This window comes from Hetaerina americana, unplaced genomic scaffold, assembly GCF_022747635.1.
Source record: "Hetaerina americana unplaced genomic scaffold, ioHetAmer1.1.p SCAF_10, whole genome shotgun sequence".
Classification (NCBI taxonomy): domain Eukaryota; kingdom Metazoa; phylum Arthropoda; class Insecta; order Odonata; family Calopterygidae; genus Hetaerina; species Hetaerina americana.
In genome coordinates, this window is record NW_027286070.1 from 48,709,175 (window position 1) to 48,727,002 (window position 17,828).

General features: G+C 37.1%; 1 protein-coding gene across 2 annotated transcripts in view; it reads right to left on the minus strand.

Annotated features, from left to right (window-relative positions):
- Window positions 1-17,828, minus strand: part of LOC139700103 (facilitated trehalose transporter Tret1-like) — an 89,327-nt gene that overhangs the window by 63,489 nt on the left and 8,010 nt on the right. The window contains exons 1-2 of one of the 2 annotated variants that reach the window (XM_071598624.1): window positions 11,208-11,316; window positions 6,409-6,515 (exon numbers count right to left, since the gene is read on the minus strand). In XM_071598624.1, coding sequence (XP_071454725.1) covers window positions 6,409-6,479 — 71 coding nt within the window. In that variant the 5' untranslated portion in view covers window positions 6,480-6,515; window positions 11,208-11,316. Of the gene's footprint in view, window positions 1-6,408; window positions 6,516-11,207; window positions 11,317-17,828 lie in introns of those variants that run through there. The other variant, XM_071598623.1, reaches the window with a different exon arrangement.

The window sequence follows — 17,828 nt, forward strand, 5'->3', positions numbered from 1 at the left end:
AAAAGCTTCAAGTATTTACAAATGCACCCAACTGAAACGCATGCATAGGACCCTTTGGTATTCATCGCAAAAACTAGCATTCATAATGATGAAAGAAAGGGCAGAGACACTTAAATTCTTCATGTTATGTTTTACTAAGGAAAATAAATTTCAGCAAGGCAGGCAGACAATTCCTACCATTACAGTGGGGGAAAACCTTGCGACCAAATAAGCCAGTAAAAAGTATGAATAAGTAAGCCTTAGAAGGAAGCTCATCCTTACGTCCTTTTGCTCTTGAACCAGTTGCAATCCGAAAACAGCAACAGGTGAAGCACATGCCGATTTTCATTCTCTTTCACAACGCAGGCAATTTTTATCACGTGACATGGATTTCTTTCGCTACATTGAGTGCTCTATGGGGTGCTGTTAAATGTAGCTCTATACGGTTGAGACCGATGAAACTGCCAGAGAATCCATAGAACTTTCTCTCGTCTTTACACAAATTTGAATCTTTCTCGTGACAGAACCACATTTCACATGACATGGCAACCATGACCACCACCGAAAAATGCAATATTTCAGAAATGTTATGGCATCCCTCTTTCTCTCTCTTAATCTTACTGGCACTGGAGCCCTTTGGAGAGCCTTGTCCTCCACCAGAGCCCCCACGATTTCTCACCTGTGACTCTCTCTCTCTCCATCCTGAAATAGCTATTTTACACCAATTTGCAATGGGATCATCAAAATATATGACCGACTGATGTAAAACTTTAGGATTTCAGTATTGTTCACAACTTTAAAAAGTTTTTCTAACACATTTATCAATTCCCTTAGAAGTCAAGGGCACTCTTATAACAGTGGCCTTGGGACCCCTTCGTAAAATTATATCCATATCATCCACAAAAATTCTGGAATGCCTTCCTTAATAGTGTTTTTAAAGCGTAGCCGCCTCACTGAGCAACAGACGGTGCGAGGACTACCCTCTGTTTGGCCCCTACCCTTCGAAATATCTGGCATTGGTGACCATACCAGGAGCAATTATTATGCTCCCGCCAGCAAAGATCTAGGGGTCACCAGAACGTACAAGCCCTTCCACCACATCAAGGTCGTCTCCCATGATGGGGGAAGCTATCCACTGACATATTTGTACTATTCTTATTTCGATTCGAGCACTTAATAACGATCTAAATAAAATGAGCTAAAGTAAAATACGTTTATCATTAATACACATCACATCCGTGTAACACTCCAGTTTTCCTTTGTTAAACGAAACAAATAGTTTTTAATTTACAATTTTGTAGCGGCAGGGAGAAGAAAACTGGATACGGTAAAAATGTGGGAAAACAGAATAATGATGAAAATAAATAGAATTAACAGAGTAACAAATAAAGATGTACTTCGAATAGTGGGTGAAAGTAGGAACTTATGAAGGCCACAACAAAAAAGGGAATCTATTTATTCGACACACCCTGAGGCACGATGGTTTGCTGGGGACCACAACTGAAGGAACATAAAATGGGAAGAAGTACAGCATGAAGTCTAGAACCAAGCGCTAGAAACATGTGATGGAAGACGACAGCGTTAGCAACTGTGAAGAAATGAAAATACTGACATATAACGGGATATTTTGGAAGTGCTGCAACCAGCCAGTCCTTCGTTTACAACCCTTTATGGTGGATTTCAATTCCCACGGCAAACCATTCCACTATTTCGGTATTGCATGACATAATATACCCAAAAAATCACCATGTCAAATGACATACATGCCCATCACCTATAGAAACACAAAACAACGCATCAGAATGAAACGGCATGAAGAATAGAAAGGCACTCCCTGCATGTCGTTTTTTCCTTTCAAGAAAAAAACGATAAAAATAGTATTAAATATACACGCAACGCATACAGAGAAGGATTCCAAAAGTACACATTTACGCCCGTTTCTATAGAGCGCCACCACAATTATCGTTCCGCTTATGAGAGGTAGAGTAACACAATTTAAAATAACTTTTTCCAAAACAGTATATTTCAGTTTAATATGCTAAAAGGTAAGGATTGGTTATAGAATAGAACGAGATTTTCGTTAAAAATATTTTAAATATTTTACAAATTTTAACTAAGGATACAAATGTAATTTAATGTTTTTTTCATGTGAATTTAAATTTATTTTAGCTAAGGCGTAATGTGGATAATATAAATCACGAATTCCGCAAAACGCAGAGCAAAATTTCGGAATAATTCGAATGCCTTTTAAATAGATCTTTTCCTTGAATTAACGTTAAAAAAATCACATAGGGGAGTCATGAATCGTCACTTGGCCAGAAGGGGAAGTCGTGGCTACAGTTCTTTCCCTCGCGAAAAAATGTCCTGCCTCATCGAAAGCAATCCGTCAGCCGCATTTAGATTTTCCAAAACAGGATTTTTGACTCTTGTCAACGAGCGATAGTACGCGGATGATGCCCGACCGCAAAACGGTCGCAGGAAAGTTGAGTGAGATTCCCATACACCCTTTTCCGGCTATGACTCCTCGGCTGCGAAATAACAACCGCACTTTTTGCGGGATCGGACCGTTGCGAAATCCTCGTGGTGATGCCCACGCGTGTTTGGCGTGGCGATTGCGTAAGGGGATGAGTTTTGTCCGGCGAATCATTTTTCCGCCGTCGATCGAATTGCCCCGAGAGGGCACGGGAGGCCAAACCGGGACGATTGAAAGGGAGGATTTCATCTCACCGGCTCGGCTCTCACCTTGACCCTATTGGAATATTGCTTCCAACGCTCGTCACTTTAATGCATAAGCTCTTTATTTTTTTTCTCGCGAACCTCGCTGCATATCCCAAGGGTGTCGGCGAGAAAGGAGTGAACACTCCGGCAGAGGAACGAGCGAGGACGACTGTGTCTCGTCGGATAAAAATAGAGGAACAATACGTCGTTCATTCCTATCCATCGACCACGAGGGGGGAAGGAGTACGGTTATAATTATGTAAAAGGCATGATACGATGCCAGTATCACATTTTTTCCTTGTCACAATGCCGAAATATATTCCATAAATCATGCAGCTATTAGCTACGCATGTGTCAAGAGAAATTTTCGAAATGATACACCATTGGCAAGAGAACATTGGCGGTCCTCGCCGTTTTATTTAATTAAATTGAGACAGAATTAAATTAGCTCGCGACTTATTTCAAAAGATAAATTTTAAAAACCGTATGAACTACTATTAGAACGAAATGAATGTGCAAATGCCAGTAAATTGCATGAGTGCACTTTACTCGGACTACCTCGTACATCGTGCAGCTCGTAGTCACACACTACCAGCTCAATGTACTTATGTTATTTTTTATGAAACGTTGAAAAATCACTTCATTTTGATTGTATAGCCCTTATTTGCATCAACTTAGCATGCGTTACCGTATACAAGGAACATAAAAAAACTCCAAAAATACGGTGTAATGATCATAAAATTTTAAACAATGAATTTGTTATCAAAATAGAGAGCAGGCATGCTTTTACAATTCTCTATAATGCATTCAACGGTATACATGAATACCTAGAATACACAAGTATCATTTACTTTTATCTGCCGTGTTTTTGGATCAAATATAAGAAGAAAACATTCAATAAAAAATGCTTTTTCAATGAATAACAGAGAGCGAATGGAGAACGAAAAGGGAAGGAGAATGAATCCGGCAATTAAATAACAAGGCAAATTCAACTAAGATAAGAATACAAGTCATCTTTTAAACTGTAACTGTTATCTTGACACAAATGAGGATTATTTGATAATTTGTCCGGCAAAGAGTTCGAGAGACGCTCAGAGAAAGCCTAATCTAGTACGTCTATTAATCGTTCTTCTCTTTGTTAGCAAATTTTAGAGGCTTTTGATTGCAATGAACATGTTCTGAGTACATTTTTTCGGTATTCAAATTTTTATCAGTATACTTCAAGGGATGACCATATCCTTAGTAATAAGTACATTCCGTGCATTGTAATTAACATTACATACTCCTAGACACTATGCATCTCAATATCCTAATACTTCATAATATTTTATGACAACTGTTATTTATCTCCTAAAACTAATCAAACTCGAATGAAGATTATAATACTTGCGGTTAAATATCGCTTCTTTAACACACTGGAATACGGAAGTAATTCATTTCCTTGATTTATGGCTAACCTATCGTGCAATATGAAGGTTCCCAACCGCGCAACGTCATCCTTCCTTCCCCTTCTGATATGACTCAGAAAATAAGCAGTCCCCCATCTAAATATACAAATTTAACTATTTCTGAGGCAAGCGGATAAATTCCTTTACAGATACACCGAAACACTGACCAAACATGTAAACGTGATGTCCCCACTATCGATTTCTCTAAAAGTCTTGAGCCCAAGTTTATAGAAACCATTTCTTTAAGCATAGTACCATTCAATTAAGAAAACATTTTATCAAAAAAGAGCCACAAATTAATATTGTACGTTATATAAAATTTTATCAACCTGATTTTATTTGATGTTATACTTAGTAAAAAATATGCACGATAGTATTTAGAAAAATTAAATAATATTAATAGTATACCGAAATGATGACATTTTAGACTATTCATTCACATGATATCCAAACTAGTAAAAATCCAAAATGGCTTTGGTTCATTTTTATTCCCATTTTTCGCATAACAAATAACAATGATTTGTTAGGTGAATTAACCCTTATTTTGAATTATGTCTTCCTCCAGCATATACACAAATTTGCACGTTATTTGATAGTTTTTCATAGAATATATTTCCCTTTTCCATTTTTCTCCCATATCCTCCCTCATCACTCACCCTTCCCGCCTGGCGCTCGCGCCCCCTGTCACCCACCTTTTTGGTAGATCGGGGAGGATTTATGCCGATGTCGAACCGTACAACAATGTGCAGAAAAACACACGCCGCAGGACGGAGACTCATTGAATTTGGGTGGCTGAGAGGAAGGGCCTTATTAATTATGTGCGCTGTTTAGTTCATTATTATTTTCGATGAAAATTTAAATTTAATAACCTTTCAAATCTATTACTATGCAATGAAATCGGAAATAAACATGCGTCGACGGAATTCTCTTATTTGTACTTGAAGTATGTGGTCCGGTGCTACTTTAGTCCTCCGTTTGAGAATAGAAGGGGTAGAACGTTGGTTACGTGAAATGTTAAGTGTAAGCAGTCAAAGTAAAATAAAAGTTTGATTTTGGTATCCTTTGATCTCAGACCAATTTAAGTTCGATGAGCACCTTGTCATCGGGTTTCCTCAAGAACCAAATTACATAATGAAGAGGTGAAATTCAAGTCCAATATACTTTCCACTGTCAGGCTTCACTTCGTGGAATTCTACCGTTTGCATTGATGGGTGGACGTACCTGTATAACCTTCCACACCATTACAGAATTAGCATTTATACCAGGAAGAATCAGTGCACTGAAAACAATTCAAGGGAGACCGATCTGACTCGTATATACGACGAGAAAACGTTATGATCGATTAAAGAATCAAGAATTTTTATAGCTTAAGAGAAACCTAACGAAATCTACAGCATTATAGCTTATTAGCCATAAGATTGGTATGGCGGCAGTCCTCCATTTTATAATGCTTCTTCTTACGCTATCCTCTGATCTGAAAGGCTTCCGGGGGAATGAGAGACTATCAGCAAAATGTTTCAGCTGCTTGTTTCTTCTGAATTATGTTATATGCACACAATGATTGTTTTAAGAAATCCGAATTATTTTACGAAAGACTGCTCCTAATCAAATGCATAATGCAATCATTTAGGAGTCAAGTCTACATTCCGTCCCTCGGCGGTCACGCATTTTCATTTTAGTGACGGTGGCAAATTTTACATTCCCTAAACATTTTATGCATGAACCAAATTCTCGAAAATTGCAATCGCCAATTAAATCTTCCATTTCAACTGTTAAAAAATAAAACAAAATTTTTGAAGTTCTTAAACGTACATCGCAAGGAAAACGTCACCATGATTCTTCGCAAGTCCGTAATGAGTGGGTAAACCGGTTCTCATTTGAAGCTTCTTGAGTTCATAAACTTGGTCTCGTGCGAGCATTTATTCAGCGAGTATTTATTCATTTAGTATACCAGAAGAGAGTTCAGAGATTATCCTCGAAAATTAAAAAAACCTTTGTAGACGTAATTTATTTATTTTTTCCGAGTAAACTCATCAAAACATAGTAACACTCGAGTTAGAGCTTATGCAGACACATCCGTTGATGCAAATGGAAACTATTGCAGACCATTGTACATGTATATCCATTGTTCCGTCCGTATACTATTTGAACAGTAACCACCCACATCTTGAAATAAAAGCGCTGAAACAAATATTCCCGCCAGATCTTTTCCAGCCACTGAGCGGCTAAACAGCTATAATGGGAAAAGGAGAATACAGCTTACCTGTTACAGGGTGCATCTTCCCTTGATGGAGAAAGTTCATTAGCCTCCAACACAATCGGAGTCTTCAGCATAACAGATTCGCCTCTGGGGCCAGCAATCCCTGATGCCTGCAGGACAGAAGAAATAATCATGAAGATGGATTCTGTGACAGTAGTGTTTCAAATCAAAAAGGAGAGTTGAAGGTTATCACGGAGTTGATGTGATTGAGGGAGCAGGAAAGCGGTGAGGAGGGGGGGGGCAAGGGATATGAACCTGAAGAAGCCATACTCGACGTAACCAGTTGCATTTTCAATTGAGGTACTTTTAGGAGCTCAATAAATTTTACTTTTTATTTTTCAAAAATGCAGTGCTTACACTATATGATGTCTATCAAGGTTAATTTCATTTGACGAGGATAAGATACGAAAGTTAGAACTGTAGTGATCACTCTTTTAAGCTAACAAGATCCATAAAACTGGGTCATAAAAAACCCAGCGACATGGCACGAACTAGAAACATCTTATCTTCATCTTTACAGAACCTTGAAATCTGGAAGATTAACCCGATGAATGTTGGTGTTATACCGAGTTCTAGTTGACAAATTAAGATCAAGGTAAGTACACATTGCATCTTAGCACTTCCAGGATGTTTGAGCTGAAGCCAAGGGCAAGCAAAAAAAAAAGAGATGTTGCAATCGTACGTTCGTTGAGCTGGCAAACGATGAATAGCCATTAACGGGGTTCATCTACCCCCTCTTCAGACTCAGTTCAGACACTCCTTTCGTCACCCCACGATTGACACCTAGTTACCAGTTCCAATGCATCGAGGGGGATCGAATCCAAGACCTTACAATAGCTCGACTTGACTCGGCTTAGATGAAGTGACAAGAGGCGAGAAAGATGAAAGCGATTTCTAGGGGTGAAGTTGAAAAGGCAGAGGATGGAATCAAGGATGACAGAACGTACAGGAAGGAATTGAGATTGAAAACATGACAAGGAACGTTTAGACGGCAAGATAATAGAATCCTGAACAAGAACGACGCAAAAGTTCAGAGCCTTGAAAACTCATGGCACAAAAAGCCTCTAAGCTTTCAGTGGATGACACCTGACCTCTAGGACAACTGATTGCTCCCTAACCCCATTTTACTAATAATATAACCCACTGCAAGTACAGAAACGAACCAGGAGGAAGGATTCTTGCTTGTCAGATAACTTTGAGTGAGTTTGTTCAGAGACACGATCAGATTTCAACCCGATGTACTCGAATAACCGACTGCCCGGCATACTCGGGAACAGTCCCACTTAACAATTAATATTAACATAACAATTAAAAATAAAATCTATTTTCGAGTCTATAACGATAAGTCTAATTTGTTTTAGGATTAAAATCTATCGAATTTCGACTACTAATTATTAAACAAATATTCAAATAATGCCCCATGACACCATTTGAATGCTTGTCTTATTGATTCGAAGGTTTATTACAAATGTAAAAATATACCATAAGTCCTTTCTCGAACGAATGAAGCTCCGTGAATGAATACGAGGGAATATTGATTTCTCTTCGTTTTTTAATAAAGGAAATTGACTATTCGACTATTGTCTATAAATCAATACAATTTCAAAACTTAACCAAATCATCAGAAGGGTGATTTTTGAAACCCAAGTTGTCTTATCAGATGCTACAAATCAAATGGACGGATCAAATGAGACAGAAACAGTAAAGAGGAGAGTAAAAAAGGTAAAGATCGGCTGGACCCCTATATGGAAAATATCTATGAATGAGGCACGGTAACAGAAACATTGAGTATGACAGATAGTATTGATAGAGCCGAATTAAAAGAAGTGATAAATGTGAAGGTCGCACTAGGACGAATACTTAAATCAAATGAAGAGGGTTGTAACACAGCTCTCAAGGGGTTAGATGATCGGCATTGGATAGAGAAGAATGGAGGGGTAAGGTCGATCAATCTTCGGTTTGGCATACAATAAGAAACCCGGGCGAGCAAATGGTATAAATTACAGATTATCCCGATCGAAAAATATAGGTTTGTTCGGTCTGTAAATTATTTAATATCTGAGAAAAACCAGCAACAAAATATTAAAGCGACAGAAAGAAGTTTACACCATTCTCCAATAACGAAATCGCAGAACAATCAACTTAAATGATACAAAAATTCATATAACAATTAATATATTTATTTAAAAACATGTAGCTCAGTGCAAAAATATATGCATAAAAAATTCACTGTACCTATGGAGTAAATAAATGTAACGCTCAATGTCCTTGGGTCTTTCTTAACCATATCAAACCGCAATAGTTCTGTTTTCAGCTGATCGTAAAAGTGGAGTATTGCACAATTTTATGCAGATAATCGACTATCATATGGATTCAAACCGCAGCCATGATCCCTGGAGGTGAACACTCAATCTGTCTCCTCATTGGGGCTCGTGTGACTACCCGAATGGAAAACAAATCAACGACGGTAAGAGAAAAAAGTTCACACACAATCTACAAGTAGATTAAAATGTAGTTGTTTAGAAAATAAACCAATGAAAAGTGCTTTAATCATGTGTCTCTACACTTCAAGAATGTTAATTCAAAATCGGAGCCATCGAAATATCCTAGTCGGAAGGCTTCATAATCTCACGTAATACCATACTGGACGAATACAAATCGTGCGTCAATTGTTTGGTGTTCCTTTGGATTCAATTCATATTAACACCAATGGATGTGCATGCATTAAGAGTTACTAAATCAAGGTATGACCCCTAAAATCCGCCCTAAAGCAAATTCTGATCAATACTCGGTAAACAGAGAGATTCAATATTTCAATTTATTCAAACATTTTAAAGTCGCACTACAAATCACAATTATTCCGAAATAAAAGCATCAAGTAAGACTCAAAAATCCATCCTGGTCGGTGATTTTTAACACAAATCGCGACACAATAATCGGTTGCGGCACGATTTGTGGCAAAAAGTTATAAAATCTCTTACTTAAACATAACATTGAAGCTAATTACTACGTATTTAATAAATACTCGTAATATGATGCTTGAATTACTTTTATAAATATAAATAGAAGCGGTTGCAAATGACATTAGTTGGTAGCCTACCATAAAAACTACTACTTCTATAGAAGCGGAATAGCGTTTGAATAAATATCCCGGCAGTTGATAAGTGAATCATGGATCACCAAGATCTGAAGAAATAATTATTTGGAGGAAAAATTATGCACCTTTGAGTTTATTCAGAATCAAAACACTCTAGACCTTGGTTCTCACTTTGTATTAATGATTAATCAACATTAATCATAATATTAACGAAAACAATCACCTTATAAAAGAGCTAAAATTGCATCCAAAATATGGAACAAACTTATTCCTGTTTATTTCAATGATTATCCCAGCAATTAATTACTTTCCTTTTGATCCCGTATTCCAATTTAAACGTGCGTCCCGAACGTTTAGATTGATTCTTACTACGTGCCATAGACTACGAGTTTAGTTCAGACCCTTGAGGATTCGCTCAAGCATATCCATTAATACAAAAATCAGCATATTTTTTAACGAACTCTCTCTTTAACTACTCTGTCCATGCTCAAAAATTATTTTTCCCAGCAAATGGCTAGGATGTTTGGTTTGCAGATTCGTATACCCAGATTTTTCAAACGCCTCCAACAAAAAGTCATCCATGACACCCAAATCATCATCTCATGGTCTTTATTTGGAGGACATCATTGTTACGACATAAATACGACCACAATGGACCTGATTAGACTCACTGCCTAACGAAATAAAAACTCTACGAGGGAGTCGTTTCGCAAACCTACAAATTTAAAAGAAGTAAAAATCATACTAAATCACTTACCTCACCAAGTTTAGACGTAATAAGGTTGGAATATAATTACTGTCATTAAAGTTGGAGAAAGGGCAAACGGAAAAGAATTTTAAACTGCCTCGCAGTAACTCATTTTATGATTGACACAAATGTTGGCTCAGTGTTGAAAACCAAGCATTAACAAAGGAGAACCCTTCTTTTCAGGATATGAGTTTTTAAAAGATATAATGCAAATGGCGTGGGCCGAAATTGCAGAGGCAGTATGGTTTGCGTATTTACAGGTATCTTGCATTATTACATTAAACTATGCCCGAAACCTCGTGCGTGTTTCAATTAAGATGTCACTAGATTTTATTCAAATAAGCAAATTGAACAAAAAACCGTGACGGGGTTATTTGGCCAATTTCACTTCACTCTTGGATTTTAAGACGACCATCAAGGGAAAACCTTTCCCAGCGATTCTTTCCAAAACGTCATTTTAGAACAATCGTGTTTTCTGGAAATCCGAACAAAATTACATGATGGGATGGCTTAAGAATTCTAAAAACTGCTCTGCATGTAGTTGAAAGTCTGTAACACTCAATTGGGCTAAGTTTAATATGTCATTTTATTCAATCATACGTTTTTAAAAAAGGAACAATACACGTTTTAGACCCAAGAGAAACAAATACTTCACTACTTTATGGTAAATATGACACTCATTAAGCAAACTAAAATACTGAAGCGATTTGCTCGATAAACAATCCATTGATTTTTAACAGCTAATTCACTTAGCAATACATAATTTTTCATAACGATCGGACAGGGTTTGATAATAACCAAAGCTTGACAAAAGTATTCAGATAGCTACACGTTAACAGAAACCCAGTTTTCCCAATAGGATATTTAAGCTAATTATTAAGTTAATCATTTCAATGAAATAATTACTGCTGTTCTAGCTAGTTACGCAATTGTATGAAAAGTAAATTCGTGACTCACTTCAGCTATGACGGCAAACCGCTTTGATCCCTCTGTAGAGGGAACGCCCGTCTTCGACTGTAAAAATTAACACGCCCATCCATTGAAGCGAGGTCAGGAGACGCGGTCTCCTATTTGTCACTGTGTGTCCCTGGCAGTGACCCAATTTCTCCATTTATAGACTGTAATGATTATCACCAAACACACGGATGATCATGAAAAAGGAAGAATCAAATAACTTAGTGTTTCTGCCACATAATAGAGTTTTATTTAAGATTAGTTTCGCTACACTGCGGCATCACCTATTAGCATTGAACTCGATTTTCTCTCAAATAAACTGATCGTTAAACCGGAAAAAATACACTTACAAAGCCACATGGGCGGATATACTAAGTTGGAGTAATGCATTTTTGAAAAAAGCGTTAAGTTGCAAATTGATCCACATGGAATCGACGCATTCACTTCTCACCACAGAAAAGTGTCAACTAATTTACCGTGGACAAAACTTTTTTTAAAAAATGCCGTGCCTTCTCATCAATCTCCCAAAATTGCGACTAATTTTTGATCGAAACGCCTCACTTTCATACGACAACTCTCGGTACCGAATTGGGAGTCGATAATGTATGGAAGTGAATGCTTATTAACTCGTTTCACAAGCCAAGAGCAGAACACAGTCTTTTGGGTGGGGCCTTACATGACGATCTCACTAGCCCCATGTCGCAACATACTCCGTCAAGTCGGCATATTTTTTTCACCACACCTCTGCTTTTCCTCAATTCCTACACATTACCATAATACCCCGTAAGCTGGCGCAAACTCTTGTTATAAATTCTGCAAACAAGAGGTGAGTGGGAAGGGAGTATTTGGCTGGGTAATTTGTTGCATACATGAATACAAGGAGATTTGGGATTCGAATTCGAAAATCGAACAGGTTAAATTGCTTTGGGAACCATATCCACAGTTTCACGGGATTGAATCTTGCAGCAACTGAGGTAGTTTTCACGTGAGGATCGTGACTACAAGAGGTTAGAAGCGCAAATTAAAGATATCGAAAGCTTACTGTACGAAAGATGAATTAAACATCATCACACATGTACAAATATTATAGCAGTCTCGTTGTCGTGATGCATGCAGCTGAGGTAACATGCTTAAGAGCTGGGACGCAGTATTAAATGCTTTGTAAACGCCTCTAAATCTTTAAATAATTTATTATAATAAGAAAGCGTATGAGGGAAATTTCAAATAATTTCTTTATTAGCTCACGATGAGGATCTCAATACCTCCACACCACATTAACTTTTACCCTCAAAAATTTTATTTAACATGAAAAAATATACTATACGAAAATGCAAATTTCAGTGAAAATAAAATGACGTCGAGGATGTACGTTCTTTAATTATTTGTACACTCATCTAAATTACTTGCAATGTCGTCATGCATTACAAACATGAGAAGATACTTCGCTAGTTACAGGAAATATTTCCCTTTGATGTCGAAAACAAATTTGTACTTTCTTACAATACCTCCAGAATCTAGAATGAAATCATTGAGAAGTTTTGCAACAGCTTTCTGTGGTCGGTCAAGGAGGAAAGATAAATCTTCCTTAGGAGAAGTAACGGCGACCTGCTTTCGGTGAAATGCGTCATACGTTACTTAACCTAGATCGTTGTTTTCATATGATCTTGTACATATACATATATGCCAGGGATGATCGAATAGAGGCCTGAAGTTCTTATCTGAACCGTTGTTACGCCGGTTACCGACAGAATACACTGCCTTTAAGACATATTAATCGTTGTATCCGGATTAGCTTGGCGTTATCGGTCCATTACGAATTTTACATTGGAGCAATACTGCTTTTAAATTTCCTGATTATTTGGGCAATCATCGCATTTACCACTTCCGTAAATCTAAGTCAGCAGTTACAAGCTTTTTCAGTTGACTCTTAAGATCAAGGCGAATGATTTTTAAACACTTTAATTATTGCATTGAAATGCATATTAGCGGTTGACTCTGTCAAAAGTTACTGTGGCGGCAACTCCAGCAGTTTCTTGGTATTTGTCGAAGACGAGGCTTGGAATTAGATCATTGGACACGGAGAAATTTCAAATAATGTATTATTCGCAAAATAAAAAAAATCGCAAATGTATGTAGAATAACCTTTTTTAATTACCTCTTCCACAGCGATGTAATTTGATTTATTCTTTTTCCATATTTTTCAGCTGTTAATGTGCCAACGCTACCAAGGAAGTAAAGCCTGATATATGATTAAGATTACCTATTCAACACCCAGAAAAGAAGATCAATTTGAAATTTTTGAGTAAAAAGTGGTCACTCCTGATTACATTGAAAATAAAACATTTGTTTTATGCAAACATATAATCACTCTTCCGGAGTAAGCCATTCACATTTGGCTCGGGAAATAATCGTGCATATAGAAACCAATGTATGGCATACATGTATATTTGAAAATGTGCTGCTCAAACAGAACTTTTAAGAGACTTACTGCAAGTATTCCTTAGTATTATCTACTGACTTTCTACAAGAGATAATTTATCTCCCCTCTTTTGCAATATGACGGGTAACTGCCATGGAAAACCGGGTAATTTTTAATAATTCTTAATAGCATTTAATAGATTTTTTAGTAACCTAAACATCTTACCCCTTTTCCCATGATAAAAAATACTCTTCATTCTTCTTCAGTCACCATTATCCGATTGACCTTCAACATTTTTTCCACGTTGCCATTTGGTCCAATTTTTGAAAACATTATCGTTCGCAGTTCGTTCGACCTTTGTCAAACGGACTGCGAACAGAAAACTCAACACCATCCCAATTTGGCTCCCCATCCAATGTTATCCACATAAAATAGGAAATTAACTCCACTATACCTTTCAATTTTAATAGTTCAATAGAAATAAACTCAAATGGGATTAAATGAACCAAAGGTAAGCCTCATTCAATTTATTTTCGAAGATCCTTTCAATTAGAGTGAGAAATTTTTCTTTTGAGGAACGTAATCACGTCCCAGTCCTCCAAAAATTGTACGCAACTGCCTTAATGAATTAATTGTATTTCGACTAAACACATTTTCATATTTTCTTTAAAATAAGCAGAAAAGTAAGTAGTCTCTAATTCAGTAAATTTGGTTGTAAAACCCTCCTGCTTTAGGCATCAGAGTGTTGAATAACGACTTAAAACATTTTTCAAAACCATGACAACGGATGAGTTTTGAAAAATCAACTAAAGTTTCCATTTCATAACGATTGAACTGTGGATGGTGCCGCGGCAATTTGAGCCCCATACAAAGAGAACATAAGAGCCACACCGAGCATATCCATTTATAGGATCGTGAATAGACTCGTGCGAATTGGGAGCAATTTCACCCAAGGATTGATCCCAAAACCCTCGATCGGCTACCTATTCTTATCATTAACGAATTACGTCCAAGAATCAGTCGTCGTGATAATAAACTATATTGATTCATTACATACGTAATTTTTGGACTTTTGCATTGAAAGAGAGGAAGAATTACTGCGGAGGATGGAATGTGATTTGTGAGAAGCAGTCGATAGGAAACGCTGAGCGAATCATAAGGGGATGATTAAGATTATCAGAGTAAGAGCTTGGAGAGCTGCGAAGACCCGATTCTTGGTCTAATAAATGATGATGGCGGCTTCTCGCGGCATTTTTCTTGCGTAAAACTGGGAAATTTAATCATTTAGTACCGTTACTTTCCTTTGTTCGAAGAGAAAACTTGAAATGAAGGAAACGGTTGACAATATGGAATTTAATTGCTATGCCGACCAAATCTTAGTAGAATTTCCCCCAAGGTTCATTCACGGTCATTGTTCAGAAATAGTAGTAGCGCTACTCAAAAACATTAAATTGAAATATATAAGTTGTGACGATGGCATTACTCAATATCTACGTTAAAGAAAAGTGCGTAATCTAGTGCTAATGAGTGACTTTGTAGTATTGTTCTTAAGAAGGATGTCCTTAATAAATTCAAAGTATTTACCTACATAAATTGGGTGGCATAGATTAATGTTTCTATGTTACGCTAGGTGAGTTTTATTTATTATTTTGGCGGGTGGTGACTATCGTTATTGAAATACCTCAAAGCTTTTTATGGTTTTTCAACCAAGCCTCAGAAACAGTGCCGTCAGGAGTTCTCATGCGTGTAGTTTTCATTGTTTTCGGTAAATATTCCTGCAATCTCCTTCGACTCTTTTTTTTCAAACGAGACTTTTCCTGAATTACAGGAAAACAAGTTTCAGTAAATATTTTTTATCTTGTAACTTTTGGAAAAATTTGCTTGACTTCAGTAAGTTTTTCTTCCTTAACATTTAGAGCAACCTAGATTTACTAAATATGTTGGCCTAAATTTAGCCAAGTAAACCTTTTTAAATCTTAGCGTATCTGGGAGAAAATAATTTTCAGTAGAAATCCGGACCCTAAGGCGTCAGCAAAGAACCAGAGGCGTCTTCTTTGAATTCTGACGGCTGAGACAATCAGTCTATACTCGACCCCTATCTACCGTTGGTCTTAGACTCGGGGGGTGAGAGGAACGTCTCGGCAAATAGATTACCAAGGCTGAAGTATCACTCGGGGAAAAGGGAAGGACGCAACTAATTGATCCTCTTTCACAATCCACTTTCACGCTGCATGTGGCACCTCATAAGGGAAGAGACATTTATTTCCATTTACTGGGTATCCCCAAATAGGCTCTCCGTGTCTCAGGGTGAAGGCCGACTTCGACCTTGAAAAGGGCAAATAAGTCGTTTGAGGACACCCTTGGATCAGCGTTTTCCAAAACACAAAAAGCCTTCGGTCCTTTGGAGACGTTCCTTGTCTCGACAGAATAGATCAATTTCAATTACCCGACAACGGATCTGTCCACCGTAAGAGGAGATTATACAATATTAGACCGAAACACACCTTGTAATTGTAAATATAACGAGAAAATCCGTTACTCCACATCCTGAGTTATATCAATATATATTTTTGTTGGGAGAGACGAGAGAAATTAAATTATGGGAATATTTCCAACTTTTAAAGGTAAAATAATTACATGTTTTAAGACGAATGGAATTATTTATTAGATTAATCAGTTGCTACGTTCCTCACAGCGAAGAACGTGGGAATATAATTATATGAAACGGAAGATTATATCATGGACGAGCATTTTTGTACTTCAGCTACCAAATTTTGTACGTAGAGTTCTAAAGAAATTCGCAATACATTAACAAATTTCTCAGCAATATTATTAGTTTCTTACCGATTCAATGAAGAATAGAATGCCAATTATTTTCTTGTTCTCCTGTCTAACCTAATATTTTCCATTTCATCTAGGAATTTTCCCAGGAGTTACTCCAAAAACTCCTAGGAGTTTTTCCAATTTCTCCCAACACGTGTAAATTGTTTTCTTCTCCGTCCAACTTGTCTCCGTCACTCTCCTTCAGACTCGCACATCAAAAGCCACCGATCCACGTACATACTATTTCTTCAAAGCAAAAAACTAAACACAATACAACGCTACGCCTCACATCATGTTAATGTTTAAAACGCATCCAAGAATAAACTTATTTTTGAATTCCTTCTTCTTTGACTTGTACATATCGCTTTCAAGTCCCCTTAAGCCCATTTAACTACTGCCTAAATCGATGAAATTATCCTCCCGCTTCTTCGATTCTGATTTTCAACTTTGAATTCTCATTTGTTGAAAATTTCAATAATTTTGATTATTCCTCTCCCCATGCCTCTAAAATTGATGGAGCGATAAGATCCTCAAAGACTCGTATTCCTTTAGCTGACAGGATAATTAAAACTTAAACTTAACTATGAAATGTGACTACGGAAAGAGAATTAAGAACACTGTGCACATGTTTTAATCAAAATGCAGTGTTCACGGCAAAGAAAAAAACAAAAAAATTGTTCGAAAATATTTTAAATGTCCATTTTTTTTCTCCATACTGACCTATGCGCACATTTTTTTTTTAATTTCGTTAGTCTGTACGGAATCATCTTGTTCCCCTAATATCTCGTTCTTATTAGTCATTATGACTCGCTTAATTCTCATAATCATACTATAATACTTTCCTTTAAATGGGCTAAAAATCATACACTGATACAAAATAACTCTCAATTACCAGCCCAAACAATTTTTCTCCCTTTCAATCCAGTGATACACATGCGCTGGCATGATTTCGAGCTTGTCGCAATAGATTAACCAAGCAACAGTGAACAATTGAAACCTCGTACTCAAAAAAGCCCCTTCTGTACATTTATCACCAGCCGGCATAACTTTACTTTCACCGTTATCTGAAAACTACGAGGGTAGATTAAAAAGTAATACACACATGCTTGTAGAGCGCGAACAAAAACAAACAGCAAGATCGGGCGAAAAGTACAATTCTTAAGTTTCAATATCATATATTTATTTTTCAACATAGTCACCGTTAAGGCTAACACATTTCTCCCAACATGTAACAAGTTCTTTTCATTCCGTCACTGAAATTTCAGGTTTTGCAGAGCCTCTCCAGTTGCATGCGAGGTATATGGACGAGCGTCGTCATGTTGCAAGATTATTGGCGCCAGGTTGACGTTAACACGACAAACTTCTTCCTTGGATATTCCAGC